Source organism: Drosophila eugracilis, unplaced genomic scaffold (assembly GCF_018153835.1).
Source record: "Drosophila eugracilis isolate 14026-0451.02 unplaced genomic scaffold, ASM1815383v1 contig_1197, whole genome shotgun sequence".
Lineage (NCBI taxonomy): Eukaryota > Metazoa > Arthropoda > Insecta > Diptera > Drosophilidae > Drosophila > Drosophila eugracilis.
Window position 1 is genome coordinate 3,892,742 of NW_024571981.1, and position 16,310 is coordinate 3,909,051.

At 37.3% G+C, this 16,310-nt stretch overlaps 2 protein-coding genes and 1 long non-coding RNA gene across 4 annotated transcripts; 2 read left to right on the top strand and 1 right to left on the bottom strand.

Moving 5' to 3' along the window:
- The first annotated feature begins 1,012 nt into the window (after positions 1 to 1,012).
- On the top strand, positions 1,013 to 2,215 carry LOC108105682. The gene is made up of 2 exons (XR_001772370.2): positions 1,013 to 1,578; positions 1,640 to 2,215. It is a non-coding gene; the product is annotated as an uncharacterized LOC108105682 (long non-coding RNA).
- On the bottom strand, positions 2,032 to 12,777 carry LOC108105681 (basic-leucine zipper transcription factor A). Its single transcript, XM_017212388.2, is given in 11 exon segments — positions 2,032 to 2,404; positions 2,472 to 2,572; positions 2,708 to 2,952; positions 2,954 to 3,175; positions 3,388 to 3,447; positions 3,700 to 3,819; positions 3,882 to 4,862; positions 4,924 to 5,038; positions 5,268 to 5,406; positions 5,471 to 5,533; positions 12,176 to 12,777. Coding segments are annotated over 11 exon segments (2,232 nt in total). The 5' UTR covers positions 12,252 to 12,777; the 3' UTR covers positions 2,032 to 2,294.
- A 1,054-nt stretch (positions 12,778 to 13,831) lies between these two features.
- Positions 13,832 to 15,879, top strand: LOC108105684 (protein grindelwald). Of its 2 annotated transcripts, none has more exons than XM_017212393.2 (3): positions 13,832 to 14,577; positions 15,067 to 15,381; positions 15,451 to 15,879. In XM_017212393.2, exons 1-3 carry the CDS (start codon positions 14,343 to 14,345, stop codon positions 15,630 to 15,632), a joined length of 732 nt encoding a protein of 243 aa, XP_017067882.2. In that variant the 5' UTR covers positions 13,832 to 14,342; the 3' UTR covers positions 15,633 to 15,879. The 2 variants fall into 2 exon arrangements, with proteins under 2 accessions (XP_017067882.2, XP_017067883.2); XM_017212394.2 differs by having other exon boundaries at positions 15,067 to 15,375.
- Positions 15,880 to 16,310: the final 431 nt, after the last annotated feature.

A 16,310-nucleotide genomic window follows, 5' to 3' on the forward strand; every position in this document is an offset into this window, starting at 1 on the left:
AGGCATTATTTACAATATTTATCCTTTTCCATTTAAAAGGAGTTAGGAGTTTGATGTAATAAGAAGGGAAATTTAATATTTGCTAAAATGCTCTAATTTATCCATATTAAATGCTATACTAAAATATATATATATTTATTAAAATAAATCTAATTTTTCTTGCAGATTGTAAGAAGTAAACCTGATCTCAAAGTGGAAACCAAAACAATCGTAACTATAATATTTGAAAATTAAAGGAAACATTTAACATATTCTTAAAAATTACAGATGACTCAGATGATGAGACTATTGTCCTTCTGGAATTTCACAACTTCATCAAATGGATTAACAACGCGTCCCTTTAACCAGATGGGGTGGATTTTTTGATTTCTCTAAGCTGAATTCAATTTCAGGGACCGCCTAAATGATTTCTAATCCAACACGAAATGGTGCATACTTACATATGGACCATTAACAGAAACCCGTAAATCCGAACTTGTGCTGTTTTATATCTGTTACAAGACCGGCATTATGGGAGTCTGTCAATGCAAACAACTGGTTTTGGCAACAAAATGGAATGACAAATTTAAAACACTAAATAATGGCGGAGTAAGGATCTGAAAGATTATCGAAAATTATAATATAAATATAAAAGTAATAATATGAAAATTATATAAACAAATATTGAATACTAATTGGAATACCAAAAAGTATACAATTTATAAAATGTAACTTTTGAGTTACTCGATCAAAAAAGGATTACAGGATTATTACAGTTTTTAAAAACTAAAATTTAAAGAGTGCCTAATAGGAAATAAACTCGAAATACTACTAAATATAAACTATTCATAATCGTAAACATAACAAGAAAGATCTCAAAACGGAAACGGATAAATAATATTGCATATAACCAAAAAAACTTCAAAAATTAAACAAATGATTACCTAAAAAGGCTCATTCATAATCGTAATTTTATTTATAAGCTTATTTCAATATGATTTCTCCCCATTATTATTCTTTTTGTTTGCCAACATTTTTTTAACCAAAAACCGAACCAATAAAATTACCCAACAAATCCTTTAAAAACCAAACCACCCAGCAAAAAGGACTACACTAAGGACCTTTTTCTCTCTGGCAAATTGAGGTAGTAGGTTGTATAGTAGTAACTACAAATCATACTATACAATGTGCTAGCTTTCTTTGCTTGACTATTAGCCGCAATTGATTTAAACTCCCAATCGAACTGCACCGCCAACACAACCCATTCCCAGCCATACAAAAGTTGGTGGTGCACTTTATTTCGATTGTGGACATCAAGAAAAGTGTTCTGAGCCAGACTTTATTTCGAATTCATTACGAATGCCTTGGTTATGTAAATGCAACCGGGCATATGTAAATATTGGCATTAGTGACATGTGCAAATGTTTGTATGGCTGATTCCCTGAGACCCTAACTTGTGACTTTTAATACCAGTTTCACAAGTTTTGATCTCCGGTATTGGACGCAAACTTGCTGATGTTAATGAAAAATAAACAAAGGCAAAAACAAAAGCTGATGGAGGGCAGCAATAAATGGAAGTACAGAAAAGTTCTTCCGAAGGTAAAAATTTACACACAACTAATGAAAGTCACAAACCCTAAGATTCAAGTTTCTTCAACAGAAATATGCGGTTCTGCTGGTTTGGATGTGCGGATAAGATTAAACGGGGGATTTAACTCTTGGATTGGATTGACACTTTTTATAAGTTGGAGTTCCGAAAAAATTAAATCTATTAATGTTTATTGATCGAAACGAGATGGCTTCTTAAACATACTTTTAACTCTTTCAAAAACTATACTCTGCTGTAAATGTATGCTAGGATTAAATTAAAATGTTTTGAATTGTTCGACTCTTTTAGATATATCTATAATGCTTAAGTACCAATATGTCCTTCGTTCAATTATCAGATTTCCAATATATTAAATTGAATAAGTTTAGAACCAAGTCGCAGCTCTAATTTGGAAAGTAACGTGTTAAATTTATCCCTATTCCAGATAAAAAATACAACTTAAATCATTTATCTATAAAAAAACCTTTATTGTAATCCCAAAGATGACTTCTATTAAAACCACCGCTGAAACCACACAATAACTTATACATGATTTTGACGTATTTTAACTATAAACTACTAACTACTAAGTTCTAGAGATACAATATGAGAAAGATTTAAATAAATCGATAAGAGTTATGATTTTGATCTGAACAATTTCATTGTCAAGAGAATAGAAAACATATGTATGGATATATAGGCGTAGTATTGAATGGGTGATTATGGTTCACTGATGCGTGCACTTGTCCTTGGATTTCTTTTTACGATCTTCACTTGAATTTGATCTTCGAGTACCCTGAATTGGCATGTAAGGCGGCGTGGGGCTGGCACTTTGATCTGCAATAAGAATATATATCAATATATAGCAATACATTTCAATGGTAATGTCTTTATACATATATACCGAAATTGCCGGACTTGGAGAATTTCATGTGGGGCGATGTGTCCTGGCCACTGTGATGCGAGCTGTCATGGGAGCCGGCCTCGGATCCATAGTGCTCAGATCTGAAATAAAAATAAGATAATAGTTAATATACAATTAAATATCTAAAGAAAAGTATTGCTAATTTATAAATTTATATAGTCCATTGTCTAAAAAGTAACCAGAAAATTTTCAATTAAGATGGTTTCTCAAGTTACCTAGTCATGGAATTGTTGGTCTGAAGATGCTGCATTGCATCTGCCACATGCAATGAAACAGGCCTTTGTCCTGGCCTGCAACTGTCCACGGGCAGTGTGTAGATGTCATCTTCTCCCCTAATGGGTGCCGTGTTTCTCTGTTGTTGTCTTTGCATGGAACTGTGATTGGATCCCGAGCCCCCGTCCCTGTTCAGGCTGCCATTGGTCAAAGGTCCATTGTGGGGCCTCTGTTCACGACTATTGTTTGAGCACGTCGATGGGATTGGAGTAGGCCTCCACATCGATGTCGACCTGTGAATGATTGGCAGAGCTGGAAAGGCAATCCGGGGGCAGTTGAAGCAATGGACCGCAATGGGAATTGGTGCCACAGAGCAGACTACCGTTTCCATTGGCGGCTTCTGCGGCTTCCTTCTGCTGAGTTTTTCGCAAACGAGCTTTCTCCTTGGCCCTCTTGGCTTTAGCCTTCTCCTAAAAGGCACAATGATGTGGTATTTTAGTATTAATTAAACTCAAAATGATATAATTGATTGCTTTAACTGAATTTCAAATGTTAAATGGTAAAATATGTATATGTATCGATTATGATCTCAGCAAACGTGGAAATAGCAAAAAATATAGAAGACATTAACAAGCCAAATTTAAAATGATTCAAACATTAAAACATGATTTGAAAAATTTACCTTTTTAATTCCTAAATAGTTGTATTTATAACAAAAATAATTGGAATTTTTGGAATTCATCTGAAATTTTGAGTAGCAGTCCAGAAATTTCGTTTTTGGGAATGTTGGGGGTTTGTATAGATAAGTTTTAAAAATATTTGAATTTTTTATAAATATAAAAAATCATTTAGTATCCTATGGTATCCTATGGCTTTTTGTATAAAAAAATCATGGTTTTTATATTAATATTGTGAAAATCTTTCTTCTTCTCTCTTATCCTTAAAAATATTTCGTAAAAGATTCTTATTTTTAGTTTGACGTTGACTTCCTTACCCTGTCCTGCAGCATTTTGGCCAGTTCCTTGTCCTGTGCCTCAATGGCCAGCAGGCGATCCCTGTGCTCTTGACGCACACAGTCCTTGGACTCAATAGCCTGAAGACGACGAGCCAGCAACTATAATGACATATCAACATATTTTCATAGGTTTCAAATTTAAATAAACTAAGTGCAGTCACCTCATCTTTCTGTTCTTGCTTAAGCTTCTTGCTCATCTCCTGGATCTCTTCCATGGGCAGTCCGATCTCTCGTAGGCTGGCATAATCACAGGGATCAACATAGAGTTCGATGTCATCGGCATGTTGCTGCATGTGTCTCTCAGCTGCCTTGGCCGATCCCGATCCAGATCCCAAACCGAAATTGCCCACAAGCTGATCGTATTTCTCGGGTGACAATTTCTGAAATTTCGGTTCGGTTCTTAGGAGATTTTCATGTGACGGGGAGCGTTGTTTCTGAAGTGATGTTGCAGCTGCATCGACAACACTGACCGATGTTGCTGCCGTGCTCGTGGCAGCGATATTGTAGTCGCGTATGCTGTCAGCAACATCGGCATAGTCCACCAGCTCATCGATGTCAACTGCATGTGCCTGTGGTACTGTGTGTGTGGGTGGGTGCTGAGTTATGGATGAAGTGCTGGGCATGTTAGTTATTGCAGATGTGGTGGCATTTGTTGGTGGACGACGTGCCGGCGATGATGATTGATGTTGTTGCTGCTGCTGTTGTGCATGATGAAAACGTGAGTGATGTTGCTGCTGGTGTTGCTGATGTTGTTGTTGTTGTTGTTGCTGCTGCTGCTGTGGCGATGATAAGACATCACTCACCAACAGCTGATTGTGTGCCTGTGTATTTCTACTGGGAGCGGTGCACGGTGCTGCTGCTGCCGCTGGCAAATCTACAATATTTGGTATAAGCGATAATCCTACATAGTTGTCTGTTTGTGAAAAGTGTTGCTGCTGCAGTTGCAACGGCTGCTGCTGTTGCTGACTGTGATATCTAGCCTGCTGTGAGGTGCTCGCCTCTGGCTGATGTTGCTGCTGTGTCTGATGAGTCTGCTGCTGTTGTTGTTGCAGGTGTATACTTGCTTTGGCTGGACGGGGTGGCGGACGGCTCTTGTCTCGTGTTGCCGGCGGTGGCACAGGCGGTAAATTAACATAGATTTCCTGTAATCGAGGTAATTACTCAAGGGATATGATTACACAAAAAAAAACACAATGTACCCACCTGCATTTGCTTGGCTATTAACTCGCTCTGTTGCAGCTCCTTTTGCTGTTGCTCCTGCAGATCACGCTCCAGCTTGTCAGCAATTTCTTTGGCCACTCGCTTGTCATGCTCCTCCCTGTTGAGATATTGTGATTAGTTCTATTGAAAATGTAATGAAGAGTGCTTGCATGACTTTTCAAAAGTATTGTTTTTCAATAGCTATAATTTGTTATACTCTTTTTAACAATTACGGCATACAAATTAAGTAATTAAGAAAGTGCTAATATGTTTTTCTAAGAATGAAGAGACTAACCATTTATTAAAAATTACTTTGTTGATAAAAATGTTTTATAGATCTGACTTACTGCTCAGTTAGGCGTCTCCTGTAGGCATCCACTCTTCGCTGGGCCTGCTCCTTCTCCTTGATTTGTTCGTGCAGGGCAGTTGGAAAATCCTCTCGAACTACAGCGTTTCTATACCGATTTCCTTTGTAAAAGTCATTAACTGAGGGAAATGATTTTAGGCATTAGTCTAATGGTTACACATTAGTTCGCCACCCAGTACTTACTTTCTTGGGACTGGAGTTTATAGGCCAAAGCACCATCCTCACGCACGAGCCACTCCTTGCACACTGCAATGAGGAAGCAATAAAAAAACGCAGATGTGAGTACCTTGAATCATCTTTTTTAAGTCAGTTAATTATAGTATCTAATAACAAGTGATATTTAATGCTGAACGTGTCAGTTTACCGACCGAATCTCTAATGAAACCCTGCAAGATCGTAAAAATCGATGTACTCCACTTGATGCTCTGGTAAACCGATGAGTCACCTTCGAGATGCAGTCTTTCGAATAATGCAGCTGGAGTGGGGATGTTTTTTTAAGGAGTTGGGGCAGCAGCATTTTGATCGATTTAACCGAGCATAGAGCGATCTCAGCTCGTTGATAAGCGAAAGCGTGGTATAAACTTCCTCTTAATTGTGTGTGTAGAATTTCGACTGGGGTTCGCTTGGGGTTATTTATATGTTTTTGTTATTTGCTTTGTGGTTCAAACTCGGTCGTGTGCTCATATGGTTACACAGAGGGAAAAAATCACTAAGTTTTATGGTCTTAAAACATATTTATAAATTTTTTACGAATGTGAGATACCATTGAGATTAAAGATCTTAAAAAGATTATAAAAATTCTAACATTTTGACAAATTAAGATGACTCATAATGACTCATATATTTTCTCTCAGTGTATAAATGCCCGATCCACGCAATTGGAACAGTCTGGTTTTGGTGTTTTGGTCTGCGTTTGAGTTGCTGTCATTTATCATTTCATTTAGTTGGGGAGCCTTAACTCTCAGTCACTGTCTCTCGAAAGTGGAAAAGTGGCAAAGTGGGAAAGTGGTTGGCCTGATGAGACTTAAAGTTGTATCTTTAAGTACGTGTTGTTATCGGATTGATAGTTTGTTTCTAGGTAGATATGAAAGTGATCTTGTGATTGACAATTACTGCAGAGTTTCTTTTTGGAAAACGGGGAATGTTTTACTAATTAGTTTTTAAAGATTCCCTCTTCATATAATGACTTTCAAATAATATCTCATAGTGATTACAATCATTATTTCTTCTTCAGTTACGGCTAAAAAATTCATAATTTGATGGTAATGTGTGCTTCTGATAAGATCTTTTTACTACCTTAACTATATAATTTTCAACTTCTCAACGCTTACATTACCATTAAACGCTTTGGACCCCTGTCTTCCCACACTAGTAAGTCCATTATGTTCTTCCTCTCTGTTAATCTAATAACGTACATAATTTCCTTATCGGTCCACTCCGATCTCCCCATAGTGACTCTAATTTAAAGGTTCTTTGACTTGAAACTGTCAACTGGCAATTAGCTGAACCCTGACCCAAGATTTCTACGCCATCAGGGCGAGTGCAATTAGAACATTTCAGTTGAAAATGAATTACAGCTCGGACTCTCAGAACGGCTAATGCATTTAGAGGCGATTTCAGTTAATTAACTGCAATTTGAAATGAAACTGCAGTTGGTGAAGGAAGAACAGAACATAGCACTAGCTGACATAATCAATTTAGTTGTTTGATTTCTGACTGCACATAGACACTATATACTCTTAAGTACATAGCTAAGCGGATTCTATACATATATGCACGGGCATGTTGCTAAAAGTAAAATAAAAAGAATTTTGTGCCGCTGCATAAACTGAAACACAAAGTATTTTTTTGCAGACTCGCACATTTCTTGGCCCGCTCGGTCTGCTGAAGTGGTTCGGCCTGATTGCTCAGCTCAGGTTGCTTACCCCGCCTGGCCTCTAAACCCCATCCTCAACTACTTTAGCACTCCCCTTCAGCTCACTCAACACCATGTTAATACCCTAGAAGAGTGTGGTAATTCAAGACAGTTGTTTGCAATGATTTATAAAAAAGTAGTATTATATGTTCACGGGCTATCATGCATCTTAATATGATCTCGCTGACTTGGCAAAATACTCATTATTTTTTGTTGGTTTATTTTGATAGAGATTATAAATAATCTACTTTTGTTTGGAGATCAGATTGATTTTGTGAATATATATAGAAATTGAAATAACCTTATATGTAGGTGTTAATAAGAATGAATAATTTCTTTTTGTATAAAAAAAAGATCACTAAACTTAAAGCTCGTAATGGGTATGTCCTCGGTTGTTTTCAAAATGCAGCTCAGTTTCTTGTTATTTTGTGCTTTCAGCATATAACTTACAAAGTCTCGAATAAGTGCCAGTATGTGTATATATGATTTTCTTGTTATTCTTACGTCTCTGCGCTTTTGCTTTATAATTCCCCGGGCAAGCGCGGCTCTTTATTATGCACAACGGGCAACGGGCAAAATACGAAAAAAAAACAAATTATACAGAAGCAAAAAAAAAATTTGTATACATATATAGAGGAAAAACAAAGAAAACCTGTGCTAAAACTGACTTACTGTACTCCATACGGTGGCCGTTAAATAATGTTTCTTTTTTATAAAGAAAGAGAGGAAATGACCGAGTCATAAAAATTGTGCAGCACATATGCACATAAGCCTAGGGAAATTATGGCCAATGCTATTTGAATTTGCCAGTTGCTTTAAAGTCACACGACAAATTTGAAATTCTTTCGATTTCCTGTCTTTAGTGACAGCTGACTGTTTGTGTCTGTCCATATGGGTAGAATGAAATATTTACCTGTCACTGGAACGGGTTTTTGCCAAAAAACCAAAAAATAAAACCAAAACAGTTAACCTTTGCTGGCCCAAAAATTCACACCACAATGGGTGGTGCAATGTGGGTCAGCAAAAAGCATTTTATTGACTTGACCAAAAAACGGTGATCCGAGAACGGGTTAGTAAGTCAACAGATGCATGATTCATGTGTCTTAAGGTTTCTGAAGAATTCGCTCCACGGGGGGTGGAGGCAGGTGTCGGGAAGGGGAAGAATTTTTGGAAGAAACCAGCTGAGCAAAGATTGAATGAAAGCTATTCGATGCGGGTCTTTTGTTTGTTTTTGAACTTTAAATTCTAAAGAATATTTTAGATAAAACGAAATGCAAAATATTTTATTTCTTTTCAATTGATTTAAATTCTTTTTATTTGCATAAATTAATGTTTTTAACGCCTTTAATAATCAAAAGATACAATACATTAAAGGGTGTAATCCTAAGTTAAATATAATTGCAACCAAGTGGTTTTCTTTACCCTCCCTACGAACCCAGTTAAATGGGACACTTAATTATTTATGTACAGCAACAATTGTTTAGCTGCCGTTTCTGTGCAATTTGGCCAAAACTGTTTGCACTGCAACCTTTGCAAATTTACCTGGCACATTCAATTAACCTTGCTGGCCAGTCGATTTACAGTTCACAGCGTTTTCGTCTGGGCCTTTTGGCATTTGTTGGGCTTCACCACCACCTTACTTTCAGTTTGGTTTTCCACCATTTCTCCGATTCATTCTCCCTGATTGGCAAACCAAGTTCAGATGGTTGAGCACGCATGAATGGTCCGGCGATCGCGTGAAGAGTTACACAACCCGAGATGGTAATGAATATATAAAACTATGCATATGCATATAAAAACAACAACAAAAAAACTATAAACAAGTGTGGAAAGCCAAAATTAGAAAGCAGTTTGACGGGAAAATTTATGAGAGAGCCCCCGAACGAAATCCAGGAAAATATGTGTGTGAGGCGGGAAAAAATGTTGTTGACGCTTGACGACTGAAAACGACTGCAACTGCAACTGCAACAGCAACCGCGGCGAAGACTCGGCGCCGAAAGTGGAAAAACCTGACTCAAGGTTGTTGAACATGCCACTGCCACTGGACGAGAAATGCGGCCCGCAATGTCGACTATTTGAATGTTGCATCTGACAGATACAGATACGGGTGTATACACAGATACACACTGCAGTATATTTAGCCAGCCTTACATTGACCTTAGCCCGGCTGCAACATCTTGAATTTATTTCATTCAAATGAACTCACATTTTGGGTTCAGATTCGTTTTCGGTTTCCGTTGATTGATTGAATTGCCTCTCAGGCACTCATAAGCCAAGTTATGCATATCCAAAGCAGAAAGGCCAATAATTGTCTATTCGAGTGTTGTGTTGTGGCAACAAAGCAAATCCCAAAAATTAGCTTAATTTCTGTTTCATGCCACGATACTTATGAGTTAGGCCAGTCAAGCTTTCTCTGTTTTTCGAAAAGAGGAAGTAAGCTTATTAGACTGGCCGTTGGTAATGGTAAATAATGGAACGGAGTTTACTATATAATCTGTATGTACATGGTTATGTTTTTCGATGTATTTGTTTATTTATTTTGACACGTCGGTGTATCAGCTGTAAATGTTAATAAACTCTCTGTTTAAATATTTACTATTTACATTCTTCTTTCTGGTTAACTTCTTAGCTTTAAAATTGTGACTCATAGTTTTTTGATGATTTTATTAAAGATAGTAATAACATAATAAATTATTATATTATGTATGATTAAATGGAATCTATTATGACAAGCTTGGCCTTTGGCTAATTGATAATTATAACGTTTATTAAATTTTAAACTCCTCTTAAAGTGTTTGCAAATTTTGTGTGGCACCAGCTAGAAATTAAAATGATAAATCATTATATAAATCATAAGATCTCATAACATTTTCCCTCTATAGAAATTATAAAGGTAGAGTGCCAATCAAACCCCTAAGTACTCTTTACCTTACCTAAATTTGTGTCCTAAATAGAAGTACAATTTTGTGCATACAACTTTTCAGTTTATCTAGAACTTCATTTGTAAACAGCAACACTAAAGGTGGATAGCCCAACTCCTTGGAAACTCCATTATTTAGGCTTCTTGAAAAGTTGTTTTATAGGCCACCGCAAGTCATGACAAAGCGTTACAAAAAGGTGGGAGAGAAGAGTGAGGCTTGAGTTTCCTTTAAGTGCTATCCCCATAGAAATGTTAAGAGCCAAATCCAAATGGAGGAGACCTCTTTCCTGGCACTCGCACATCCTGTCATCGTGGCCTGGCAAGTGAATCATTCCTGGCATGCACGAAACAAAAATGTTGGGGAACGAAATAAACTGCATTCAGGCGGCCCGTCATGCAACTGCTGCTGTTTCTGTTGCTGCTGTTATTGCTGGGGCTGCTGCGCCCCCCGATTCTAGTCCCCCTACCTAAAAAGTTACCCCTTCACTTGTCAGTCAGGCTGGCTGGATGGCTGGCAAAAAAAAGAGGCCAGCAGTTGAGTGAGTTTCAGTTGGAGGCACGGCTATTTCAAACCGAGGGCCGACTCTTTGTGGGGGTCTTTTGTCATGCGTGCTTGGGCGCAAATGAAGCGGCTGCAATCCCCTTGGCTAACCGTCAGCTGTTGCCTGCTGCACGCGCTGTGTCTTTAAGATACAAATGCTCGGAACCAGCCTTTTTGCATGTCTGCACTGGCGAAAAATCTCTGCGAAATCGATTAGTAATGAGATTTATAGTTTAAAGGGTACAACTTGAAAGCTATAACAATGAAAACTGCAATCGTAAAATGATATCTCTAATCAATTACTTTATTTTAAGATATATATTCTAAATAGATAGAAATCGGATTTTAGTATGATTTTTTTCCCCTGTGTAGTCATTAAATGGAAAGTGCTGGCGGCAATCATTTTTTGCACCTCCAAAAAGAAAAAAATACTGTGTATATTTTCCCTTTCTGCAGCGGGGATCGCTCGGCTTCCCCTCGATTGCTCTAAAAGAAAACTATATAAGAGCTCGGTGTTTGTTTATTTTTCAACTGAAATTTCTTCTTCACAACTTTGTCCGCTTTTCGGTCGTTGGTCTGTACTATGCGGTTTCTTCAGCTGCTGACTGGCGGTCTTTGTTTTTGTTTATCGCCTCATGAAGACTTTCAAAACCCCCCCAAAAAAAAGCAAATGCTAACTTCTTGCGATTGTGACTGAGCGTCGAGAAAGTTTTTTCAGCTCGTGTCTTCTGTGTATTATTTTTTCTTCTTTTGGGCAATCTTTTCATTAGCATAACAACAAACCTGATATAGTATACTGAGAGCTTTGCACAACAGTCATTTTTTTGTCATCCAGCATTTCGTATTCGGTTTTCAATTAATTGAGCTTATTCAATGTGGTGAATGAGCTCTCATGTTGTAACATTTTCCTATGCAAATGTTTTGATTATTACATAAGGTCAAGTCGTTTGCGATGATAAGGGGAAACGTGCCCATGGAGTTTGTTTACATCTGAATCAGCAGAAAAATAGCTTACATTTAAGCCTAAAGGCACATACGAAACTCGAGAAGTTCTGGGAACTTGAATGTTTGTTTTGGCTGATGTCGGCATTCATAGATATCAGATCGGTATTTCAATGGGGTTACAGGAAATAAAAAAAGCCTCCTTAATGGATCCCAAAAGCGATATAACATTTCTTATGATTATAACTTTTTTCAGCGACAAAATAAATAAAACAAAAAATTCTAAAAGAAAATAAATTTTTTATCGCAAAGGATGGAATTTTTTAAAGCAATACCAAAAGAGTTCAAATTAAGGGTAGAAAACGTCGAAGAGGAATTCTAAAAGACCTCGAATTAATCACTTCTATGTGGTGCCCCTGCCCTTGCCTCTTTCCCTAACCATTCATCTCAATAGCCCCACTCAAACCCAATCAATTTCCAATTATCCAAGGCCCCGTACGAAATTGTTCATGTTCAACCAATTTTGAAATGGTTCGGTTCAGTTCGGCTTGGTTCTTAACCCATGCTTACCCTCATTAACATGTCCTGATCGGGGCAGCGCTTCCTTTGGTGGTGCGGCTGCTGTTGTGGTTGTGAAATTATTCATCTCTCTCTCTCTCTCTGTATCCCTTTACGCCTTCCTTCTCCTTCTAACACTGGGTCTGGTTGTCTCTTTTGGTGGCTTAAAATCGCAAATAGAATATCTGTATCTCTTAACAAAACAGGTGTTTAAATTGGGAGCTCAAGGACGCGCCTTCCACTCGAGTGATTTTTAATTATATTGGTTTACTTGTTGAGGCGGGCTCGAACAAAAGATACAAAGATACGGTTATACAGAGCGCGAGCAAAACTATATTTTCATCAAATTGCGTCGCTCTTGGTGCTACTATTTCACTTTCACACTTCCACACACGAGAAATAATTGTTATAATGCCACAATTTCCATCGACAACACGCGCGCAACCGACAGCTGCAAATATACAATTTCGATTCGATTTAATTTTTGTATCTTGAAGATACGCGACACACCGGCGGCCGTCGTTCCACGAAAACAGCAAAACAGCTCATTCAACAGCGAAAGCCGCTCAGCGAATGGATGTTGTTTGACTTGGCCATCCAGTCCAGCAAACTGGAAGCCACAATAACACTGCAAGCGGCGCTGGAACTGGAAGCAGATACAAATGTATCTCGAAAGCGGCACTGCAATGGAAGTGAGCATAAGTGCCGAGAGTGAGCAACATCAAGAGAGTGAGAGCGCTTGGAAGGGCTGGAAACGTTGAGAAGAAAAAGTGCTGCCAAGTTTGAAAAAGAATTCAAAATTAAATTTTTAAGAAGTGCTTAATTTAACGAACTAATAATAAATTTACTATTAATTTTTAATATTATTAAAAAAATACGTATGCATAATATTTAAGCGGTTTAACTTTATTTAAGAACATGAATAAATATATTTATTTAGCTATTATTCATATTTAGTAAAGACACACACCATAATATCTACTTAGCGAGGTTAAAATCCCTTTGAAATATATAACACTTAGAAAAAATCATTGGAATACTTATATTTAAAACCAAACCAAATATAAAATAAAATTCTATATTTCCAATAAACTAAAATTAAAGAAAATGTCATACTTTGTTTATAATACATACTGACTTTTGTTACAACGTGAAATCAAGAAATTTACAATGCTACTTCAAACGGGAAAAGGGGTGATATCAAATTTCTAAGATTTTTTCGTACATACAAGATTTATCAACATGATTTCGCACTCATTTTCGCTTTGTTATCCCGTATCACATTAGTTCATGTGCTTGCATAGTAGTCACCCTAAGAAAGTGAGTAATTGAAGTTAAAAAGAATATTTGTTTGGGTTGTGCTCCCTCGCTTATTATTTATTTTCATTAGTCCAAATGCTGCCGAGATTCAAGCAACTGAAGCCGGGTTCAAAGTATTCCGAGTCGGGAAGTATTTCACTCAAAACAGAAAATAAACAGCCGATCGGAGACTCACAAATACTTGGGTTACCTGCCACAGCATAGATATAGAGACACTTTCGCATCTACAATCGACGTGAAAAAAGGTAAACAAAAGTCAAGTCACGGTACAGATGTGTGTGCGTGTATTTGAGTCTAGTGCTGATGTGTGAGTGCTGAGTGGTTGGTAATAGCGAGCGATCGAGACGTTAAAGCCAGTAACGAGTTGAATGTGGCTCAAAACGCTTCGCTGAACGCTGGCCAACAACGCTTAAAAATAAAAATAAACGGATCAAAATTAATCTTTTTTGTAAAAGTTATATATAAAATTCAGAATATTAAGTGTCCGGATACTGTGAAGGAAAACGTGTGAAAATGCGGTAAAACTAAAAGGAAAATCAAAGAAAATGCTGTGAAACTTGGCCAAGATAAACTCGTTTGCACCAATACACACGTGTTTACATATAAGGGCAACAACAAATACTCAGACTCCAGAAGCCAACAATTAAATGAGAAGTTAGTCAGTTAGCGTCTGGGCCGCGTTATTGGTGTATGAATCATACTTTGGTTTACGTTTAAAAATAACAAAACAAAAACCTTTCGAGGAGAAAACCAAGCTTAACCAGTGCTTATGTAAACGTCACTCAGCCATAACGGAAGTGACCAGTAAACAACCTACTTAAACTTTAGAAATAATTAGATATTACATCAAATACCTTAAATGTCGGTCAGAAAAATGCGTGCCTTATCGCTCTCAATTGGCGGAGCTCCATTGATACCAAGTTTTTCCTTGGTAGCTGCGGCAAATGGAGAAAGCAAAGATTGCCATGGCACGATCTGTCATCCGGTGAATGAATTTTGCTATTTAGCAACAGAGAGCTGTCATCCGTGCCTCGCGGTCTGCAATAATCAAACCCACAACTATGATGCGATATTGTGCGCCAAGGAATGCTCAGGCAAGTATAACCTAAAGATTCCCCAAAGATTACCTCACTCCTCTCACGATCCATAGGGTGGGTAATTTGGGAAGTTTTATGTGAGTTCAGGTTTTTCCAGTTGGATTCAATTGAATTGCAGTTACAGGCGATTAACTCATCTTTCATGAGTTGCTAAAAAAAGATGCTAAATATCTTGAGGTTCTATAGTATATATTTAAATTGTTTTGCTAAAATTAGCACTGCGAATATTAATTTCCGATGTAACACTTTTGCTATGTTGTTTATCTTAATATTTGAGGGGATTTTTTTATGAATTTGCAATCTTATCAAAGAAAACAGAGCTATTAGTGTAAAACTGAGATAGAGTAAGCTGATGCTTATAAATGGAATTTTAGAGAGAAAAGAGGCATATCCGGATCGTGAGTAGATAACATCTTTTCCGCATTACAGCTTTTATATCATTATGATTTATATAATTTAATATATATTTTACTTTCCCACCAACAGCCTACAAGACATTTGAGCCCCTAAAGGCGGAGATGCTGGACATCCAAAATACCCAGCATATGATCCTTCTGCTGTTGATCATCCTACTTGTCCTGATCGCCGTACGCTGTGCGTTTCAATGCCTTCGATGGCTGGTAAGCAATCGATGCTTCCAGAAGCTGTTGCGCCGTCTGCAGGCTAAGGCCTATCCTCATCCGTCGAATGCCAATGGAAAGGATCTCAATGCCACTACCATACAGAACCTGAGTGCCATCAATCGCCATGGCAGTGACCTTGAGCGGGCGCAATCACAGATCTACAGTGTGGCAGGTAAGTGTAAGGATCTACCTGTCTGGGTTTTTATGTTAAACTAGTAAATATTATAATAAATATGATTTATTACAGGTGCCGCCGAGGGTTCCGTTGTGACCATGACAACGCCGGTAAGCACACGCTATCCGGCGGAGAACAGCACCACGCCCACTACAGTGATGACTGAGATCGGATATGGATACGATAATCAGGCAATGGTCGTAACGCCGGTTTCCGAGAAACCCTCAACAGCAACTGTCGCCGTCGCTTTCTAATGCCATATGCGAAGATACGTACTTAAAAAACTCTTGAACTTAAATCAGTCCAGCGAAAGCAAAATGTACACCACATTGAAACTAGTGATATTCTTGTTAATTCTTAAGCAAAATGTCTTCTTTCGATATTTAATATACACAATAATGTATTGATTTTAGGTTTACTTTTCAAGCGTAGTTACTATATTTGTTTCTATTAAGTGTTGTCTTAACTGTCTCTTATTTTTCGGCCCAAAATACTTATTAAAAACGAATTGTAAAAAACAACACAACTTAATTAAGGTAACATAACTTCGAATTTTACTTAAGGGTAAAAGAAAGATTTTCAGTCTCGCTATTTAAAGCTATAATTTCCAACTTTTTGGTTATCTATTAAAAACATTTTCCTTAAAAGAAAAAAAATACTGCATCACAACGATGTTCAAACTGTAATTTTTAGACATTTATTCAATATCATAGTAACTTTATTAATCTTAATAACTTAGTTTGCAAAAAACTGTAGTTCTTCGCTATAAATAAAAGAAATAATTTTAAGCAGAATTATTATATGGATTATTTCTTTACAGACTTTAAACTGTAATTCAAAGTGCGCGCGCTCACCATCGATCGATACTCACCATAGTCCCATCCGTTGTAGTTAGTTATCGAATATAAAAAGTAATCGACCAGCCAAATATT

Coding starts and splice junctions, on each gene's coding strand:
- LOC108105684 (XM_017212393.2), top strand. CDS start 14,343: ATGTCGGTCAGAAAAATGCGTGCCTTATCGCTCTCAATTGGCGGAGCT. Junction 14,578..15,066: donor GTGCGCCAAGGAATGCTCAG/GCAAGTATAACC, acceptor TCCCACCAACAG/CCTACAAGACATTTGAGCCC. Junction 15,382..15,450: donor CTACAGTGTGGCAGGTAAGT/GTAAGGATCTAC, acceptor GATTTATTACAG/GTGCCGCCGAGGGTTCCGTT.